Source organism: Chanodichthys erythropterus, chromosome 22 (genome assembly GCF_024489055.1).
Source record: "Chanodichthys erythropterus isolate Z2021 chromosome 22, ASM2448905v1, whole genome shotgun sequence".
NCBI lineage: Eukaryota > Metazoa > Chordata > Actinopteri > Cypriniformes > Xenocyprididae > Chanodichthys > Chanodichthys erythropterus.
Genome location: NC_090242.1, coordinates 25,512,121 through 25,520,157, shown reverse-complemented (window position 1 = coordinate 25,520,157; position 8,037 = coordinate 25,512,121). Strand labels below are relative to the sequence as shown.

The 8,037-nt window shown below is 34.5% G+C and overlaps 1 protein-coding gene across 1 annotated transcript; it reads right to left on the bottom strand.

The window, feature by feature from the left end:
- Positions 1 to 1,543: 1,543 nt before the first annotated feature.
- Positions 1,544 to 6,398, bottom strand: gng3 (guanine nucleotide binding protein (G protein), gamma 3). Its single transcript, XM_067375311.1, has 3 exons — positions 6,259 to 6,398; positions 4,913 to 5,012; positions 1,544 to 1,769 (listed from the first exon to the last, which is right to left on the bottom strand). Exons 2-3 carry the CDS (start codon positions 5,009 to 5,011, stop codon positions 1,641 to 1,643), a joined length of 228 nt encoding a protein of 75 aa, XP_067231412.1. The 5' UTR covers position 5,012; positions 6,259 to 6,398; the 3' UTR covers positions 1,544 to 1,640.
- Positions 6,399 to 8,037: the final 1,639 nt, after the last annotated feature.

The following is an 8,037-nucleotide window of genomic DNA, read 5'->3' as shown; positions in this document are numbered from 1 at the left end:
AAAGTAATATTGTGAAATATTACAATTTAAAGTAATTTTTCTTTTTGAATTTTTTTGTGATGGTAAAGTTCAATTTTCAGCATTATTCCAGTCTTCAGTGTCACATGATCCTTCAGAAATCATTGTAATATGCTCATTTATTGCTATTGAAACATTTCTTACTATCAAATTTGAAAACAGTTGTGCTTAATATTTTTGTGGAAACCATAATTTTTTTATTATTTGTTACACTTGATTTTTCATTTAAATGTCATAGCAGAAAAGTATTAATTTCTTTAAATTATTACTTTTCAACTGTAGTGTATTCATTTTTCTCCTAAATCTCAATAAGCTATACACAGAAGTGTGATGTGTTTAAAAGTTTTATTCATTCCTTCATTGGATTCTGCAGTATTTTAATTCATTACCACAGGTTTTTGACAGATGTTCTCTTGATATTTTTCTTCAACAGTTCATCTTTTGAGCTAATTTCCAACTCTTAGAGACTAGATACCACTTGTTTAAGTGGCCAGGAAAAATTTAATTGTTTTTAGGGCATAAATATCATTTTACAAACACCTTTAGGAGTGCTATGTACTGGTGGCATTATTGTGTAAGTATTCACATCCTCACTTTCTCACAATGACCTAAACTTTAAAAGCTCAACCAGTTAAAGGGTTAGTTCACCCAAAAATGAAAATTCTGTCATTTATTACTCCCCCTCATGTTCCACACCCGTAAGACCTTCGTTCATCTTCAGAACACAAATTAAGATATATTTGATGAAATCCGAGAGCTCTGACTCCTCGATAGACAGCAATTTAACCACCACTTTCAATGCCCAGAAAGGTACTAAAGAGATTGTTAAAATAGTCGACGTGACTGCAGTGGTTCAACCTTAATTTTATAAAACGATGAGAATACTTTTTGTGCGGCAAAACAAAAATAATGACTTTATTCAACAATTTCTTCTCTTCTGTGTCATTCCAGAACCTGAAAGCACTGAACTTAAACAGCGTAGGAGAATTACGCATTGAAAGTGGTGGTTAAATTGCTGTCTATGGTCTCGGATTTCATCAAATATATCTTAATTCACGAGTGTGGAACATCATGAGGGTGAGTAATTAACGACAGAAATTTCATTTTTGGGTGAACTAACCCTTTAACCAGAAATGTCTACCAGCATACATTGCCAGCTCAAACAAAACATTGAAAAAAATCTAAATATACATACAGAATTTGTAAATCACCATAGTATGCTATGTGAAGAACGCAACAAATGTTTTGAATATAATAAAATTTTAAATAATTGAAATATCCAGACCCACACCTATTTCCTTTTGCTTGATTAAAAAACTGTGTGCTTGCATATGTGTGTATCAGTGTGTCATTTGATCTGATCAATTTGCATTGATCTTTATGCTATTTTGTCTCCTGGAAAAAGAACAGGGTTTCCCAAAATAAACAGAAGAATAAAAATATCTTCAGAAACATAATTTTGTAAATATTTGTCGCTGTCAATTGCTAACATTTAGAAACCACTTTGAATTTATTGAACCTTAATTTGGGATTTATTTTGCTGTGTTGTGTCTCGTCGAGTGTTGTGTTGTGTGATGTGCGTACACAAATGATCATTATTATTTAAATGAGACTAATCCTGCTCAGAGGAGAGCACAGAAGAACTTTTTCTCCCTGAACGGGTTTTCTGAAGTGGGCACAGGGGTGATGAGAGGGTCCTCGCATGCATGGGCATCACAGTAGGCCATCAAGTCTGCTGCTGCTTTAGACACCTAAGAATGCAGGATAGATCGTCAGTACCGCATTTAAAAGCACTCGGACGGCTATTGATTTTCAGGCAAGAGACCCTAGGTGAATAGGGTAAACATTTTAACTAACTGAAATCACCATAATTCCCCAGTAGATCAATCACAGTACAATAAGACAATTGAAGTGAGTGACGTGACGTGTAGCCAAGTATGGTGTCCCATACTCGGAATATGTGCTCTGCATTTCACCCATCCAAGTGTACACAAAGCAGTGAGTATTGAACACACACACCCAGAGCAGTGGATGGCCATTTTTGCTGCAGCATCCAGGGAGTGATTGGGGGTTAGGTGTCTTGCTCAAGGGCACCTCAGTTGTGGGTAATGAGAGTGAAAGAGAGCGCTGTTCATTCAAACCCCCCACCTACATTTCCTGCCGGTGCTGAGACACAAACTCGCGACCTTCAGGTTAAAAGTCTGACTCTAACCATTAGGCCACAACTGCCCCTTGTTTTGTATTACTAGTTTTATGAAATCCTCTGTTTAAATATGCAAATAAGGCATTATCTAATTAAATCCGCACTCATTTGTATACATTTTCAAAACAAATCTGAACATTTTATACAGCCAAGTTCAAAATTCATTCCAGTTTCATTTTGTTTACATATTAGGGTTAAAGGGTTAGTTCACACAAAAATGAAAATTCTGTCATTAATTACTCACGCTCATGTCGTTCCACACCCGTAAGACCTTAGTTCATCTTCAGAACACAAATTAAGATATTTTTTGATAAGATCTGATTGCTTATTGAGGCCTCCATTCCCAGCAAGTTAATTTAGACTTTCAGATGCCTAGAAAGCTACTAAAGATATATTTAAAACAGTTCATGTGAGTACAGTGGTTCAATCTTATAGTTATGAAGTGACAAAAATACTTTTTGTGTGCCAAAAAACAAAATAATGACTTTATTCAACAATATCTAGTGATGGGCGATTTCAAAACACTGCTTCATGAATCTTTAGCTTTACGAATATTTTGTTTTGAATCAGTAGTTCGGAGCTTGTATCAAACTGCCAAAGTCACGTGATTTCAGCAAACGAGGCTTCATTACCTCAAAAGTACCACTAAATTTCAATGGTTCACGTGAATTTGGCAGTTTGATACACGCTCCGAACCACTGATTCGAAACAAAAGATTTGTAAAGCTTCGAAGCTTCATGAAGCAGTGTTTTGAAATCGCCCATCACTAGATATTGTTAAATAAAGTCATTATTTTGTTTTTTGGCACACAAAAAGTATTCTTGTCACTTCATAACTATAAGATTGAACCACTGTAGACGCATGAACTGTTTTAAATATATCTTTAGAAGCTGTCTGGGCATCTGAAAGTCTAAATTAACTTAATTAAGCTGGTAATAGACGCCTCACTGAGCCATCGAATTTTATCAAAAATATCTTAATTTTTGTGTTCTGAAGATGAGCGAAGGTCTTACGGGTGTGGAACGTCATGAGGGTGAGTAATAAATGACAGAATTTTTATTTTTGGGTGAACTAACCCTTTAAAGGTTTTTACAGAGGGGGTATCTCTTTTTATTACTGCTCCATAAATCAAAAAAATACTGTCAACAGACAAAAAAATACATTTTAACCATGTTTTTAGGAAATAAAAATGTTATATAAAACAGGCGAATGATATATGAACAATACATCTGCAATGTTGGGCATAACGCGTTACAAATAACGCAAGCTACGTAATCAAATTACTTTTTTAAGTAACTAAAGTAACACATTACTTTTACATTTGCAATAAAGTTACTTTTTCAAATAAGTAACGCATTTGACTGACAGCTCTCTTGTCTCCATGTTGAGAGAAATCAGGAGTAAGTGCAGAGGCGATGTGTGCGCTGTGTGAACAGATGGTTATTGTAGTTCTAGACTAAATGTGAGCATGCATTTACTCATCTCACCTGAGCAAAAAACAGATTCAGTATTCCTTAAAATGAATAAAAACAGTGAAATGCAAACTCAGAATATTACGCAAACCTGCAATAATTAAATGTTAAATTACACAAATATACTTTATGTATTTAATCTCAATTTATTAACCAATGTCTTTGCTGCTGACCTTCGATTATCTAATTCAACCAAACTAATAAGCAAATATGACTTTAGAAAAATCACGTTTTGTTTTATTTTTATTGCTGAAGTAAGAGTGTTGAACTTTCTTCTGCAATCCAGAATGGCAGCACAGCTAAAAGGTTTGTTTGAGCTACACCCTCTACTGTACAGGCATTAATTTGCATTTCCTTCACCCTGAGGCTTATTCATTTCACTTTTGGTGTGAAAGGGCCTTTACATTGTTTTTAAAAAACAAACAAACAAACAAGCCCAGATGAGTTTAAGGAATTACTTTCCATAAATGTAACTAAGTATTGCCATTAGTTGTTTTTTTTAGGGAGTAGTAACGCAATATTGTGATGCATTTCTTTTAAAAGTAACTTTTCCTTCTGTAAAAACCTTCTGAATATAGAATACAACTGGAAGGTTTGGTGTATGTAAGTGCTACTGAAGTGAATATTTCTGGTTCAGTGCAGGAGAAAAAACTTATTTTGAAAAAAACGGCCTTTAAAGATGCATTATAATTGGAATCAACAGACACAAATAAAGTGTAATACAAAAAATGCTTAAATGTGTATTATGGATGTTTTCTTTCCACTGTAGTCTGAAAGAAGACATGTTACGGAAGTAAAATATAGCCCAAAATCTCAAAACCGACAAGTGTTTGACTGCAGTGCCTTGCCTTCAGGAAGCTAAACATCTTTATTTTAAATTTTGATGATGAATAACTACAATTTAATACTTTAATAAATACACTTGACCTTAGTTTCTCAGATAAAACAGCATTTTAGGTAAAACAGAACATTGTATGAGTGAAATGCAAGGTTGAGGTCAATGCTTAAAGACTGTTGAATGCTTCAAATTGTACTTGTAGGACACACTTTACCGGGGGGATTGTAGAAATAGGTCATACCTATTAACCTGATTCCAGATCTTTGATCACATCTGATACAAATTAGTCTGTTACGTACAGGCTGGTATAATAAGGTGCATTTATAGGCATGCAGGATTACCACTGATCTGATTCTCGCTTGCCACATTTTCAACCCTCACCTTGATTCGACAAAAACTGGCTTCAATCTTCAGCTGTTCCACCAGCTTCCTAGCCTGACCGACGCTCATGGTGCTGTTCACAGGGGTGTCTCCTTTCATCCTGCCACATACACAAACAATATTACACAGACATCAAGGCAAAATCTCGTAGAAATGCAAAAATGCACATGAGGCATGTGTTTATATTGTTCAAGCAGTTCATTATCCTATAAGCCAGCTAGTAAAAGTATATTTTTGCCACCCTAATCTACTCACATACATAAGCTCACATAACATAAGCTCCTTTAACATTAGTTGATGCTTTAACTATGAACAAAACATTTGTTACAGTATTTATTAATCCTTGTGTTAACATTATTTTTTAAAAAAAACAACAACAACAACTCAGGTTCATTAAATAATATTAACAGACACTATTAATAATGTATTAGGAAATATTGAAATGATCATTAACTAAGATTAAAAAAATTATTTAGGAGTGTCATTGTTAGTTCATTTTGTTGTTATCTACTATTTAACAAATGAAACCTTACTGTAAAGTGTAACCAATTCTGTTGATAGTGCACAGTCCCTCTCTAATGGAAGCATCTTCCTGCGGTCCAGCACTCTCATACCTCTCCTTCACTTCCTGTCTTTCCTCCCTTGGTATCATTTACTACTGCTTTGCTAAAAGCTGCTGCCCTAGAAAACCAAAACCTCACCTTGGAAAGCAATGATCTGATAGCAACACATTTCATCATCCTGAAACCCTTCATTTCCAGGTGATGATCAGTAATCATTGTTCAAACAGATTTAGAGCTATTCGTAATCATCTAAATATCAATACATCTATCTAAAATGCGATTCGAAATCATTCATGAGTAGCATAAATGATTTTGAATAGGATTTCAGCAGTGTATTGGGGAATGCCGGCCCCATTTTGCACATAGGATGTGCTTGCAGGGATCCATCACCACATGGAATATACCATATTATTCTGAGCAATAGCACACAAAAACCAGCCGTTTTGAATGTAATCTGATTGAACGTAAACATTTAGGCATCTCTAGATGTGGAAATCACATGTTGCAGACAGAAAAAACAAACAACAATAAAAAAACTAGGCCAGATACAGAAATGACAATCACAGATGCTCAAACAGATATCAGTAATCATTTGGAAGACCCTTAAATATGATGTTGGAAAAATATGCAATGTATCAAATTAAATTAAAGCAATGCATTTAAAAGGATCTAGAGAAGAATGGAGAGTTAATGGAAAGCAAGAAGCATAAAAAAATACCACAGGGCTGTATTCGTCTATTTTTGTCATTCAGGGCCCTTTTTACCCTCTTTCCCCTCTCTTACCCTTGCTGTATTCCTCTTGTGGTGATATCTCTCCCTCCTCTTCTTTCTTATTCCTTCTCTCTCTCTCTCTCTATCTGCCTGTGTTGTTGCTTTCAGTGCAGCCGGACCGCACCCTCATAGACAGTGTGGATGCTACCCAGTTCTGTACAGTCCAGTGCACTGCAATTCTGCTACAATGAACACCAGTCTCTTGGTACACACAAAAAACACCCCTCTGCAGTGAGTGGAACGTGCCACCTAGAAGGAGGGGGCGCTACTGGAAGTGATTTATTCTGATGTGCGGCTCAAACCACCTTTCCTGCAGAATGGGGTGGAGGAAGGGGGATGGAAATTCAATGAAAATCAGTGTATTAAGAACTAAAATCTAACTAGATGGATCGATATCGTCAAGAATTATAATGAAACATTTGACAGCAAGAAACATTTCTTTTGTTCATTGCCGGTGATGCTGATAAAACCTCCTGAAATAAGTGAGCCTTTCCTCTCACTGTTACCATGGGAACTGCTGCAGTCTCAGCCTCTTTGTCTTGTACTGTGGCACCATTTTGACTCGGTGGTCTTTCCCACCTTGGTTAAGATCTTATACCCCCCACATTTTTACATGCCTCCCACTGCATTCATTCTTATGTTACATTCACATTGTTGCAAATCTGCCCCCTAGTTTCCTCCTGAGAAATGAGAATACTGTTATATGAATTATTTGGTGTGGAAAGAAAGAATAAAGGGAGACTGATTCTTATTGGTGCTCAGCAACATTAAGTTTAACGTTTTTGATTCATGGTTCAGTTCCACTGAAGGTGTCCAAGTAGATAAAATCTGGTTTAAAATACGTTTATATCAGCTTTAAAATGTCATATCAGTATTCATATTGACTGGGGAAAAAAAAAAAAAAAACATGTTTATACCATTTCAACAAAAATTAATAGTTTGGCACAGACGGAGCTGATGATGATGATGATGATAAGGTAAAAACATATTTTAAGTCTCGAATATCAATACGTTTTCTTTTGACATAAACAAATAATGCCTTGTAAATGGTTAAATTGATTTTATACGTTTTATTATTTAATTTAATTTAGGGTGTTTTAGGTGTTTTTCATGTCATTTATGAATTGTATTTTAATTAGATTTTTTTTTAATTGCTTAAAAATGCGTGTCACGTCATTGACCCTTAACCTATTATTGAAGTAAAAAAAAGATATTTGCAAAAAAAAAAAAAAAAAAAAAAAAAAAAAAAGATTCAAAATCAATAATAATAAAATGATAATGTTTTGTTTTGGGGATTTATTTTTAATAACAACGTCATTGAATCGCAGCACTGTAAGCAAACCAACGCTGACACGATGTTAAAAGAAGAATTAAAAGAAGTCTCTTTTAAAATAATGTATAGAATATATCCAGTAAAACATATGCTGGAACGGTTTAAATTAGATATTGATTACTCTTGTAATTTCTGTAAAGGTGAAAAGGAAACTATTTTTCATTTATTTTTCCATTGTATACATAAAAAAAATATTTTGGATTGTTGTGGAGCATTTAATTAAGAAAAAATTGAACACTGAATTGCAGCTGAGTGGACTTGATATAATGATACACTTTGATGATCATGGGATTGAGAAAGAGAAGGCATACTTCATACAATTATTAATATCAATGGGAAAGTTTCACATTCATAAGATGAAATGGTCTGAGTCCAAGCCAAATTTTTTTTGCTTTAAAAATGATTTCAAACTGTATTGTTCTGTTTTGCGTAATTGTAAAAGTAAAAAGGCAATTCGA

Bases quoted from the DNA above. Each gene is read 5' to 3' on its own strand.
- gng3 (XM_067375311.1), bottom strand. From the start codon at position 5,011: ATGAAAGGAGACACCCCTGTGAACAGCACCATGAGCGTCGGTCAGGCT. The intron at 1,770-4,912 runs GTGAGGGTTGAA...CTGCATTCTTAG, and splicing joins CCAGTTTTTGTCGAATCAAG to GTGTCTAAAGCAGCAGCAGA.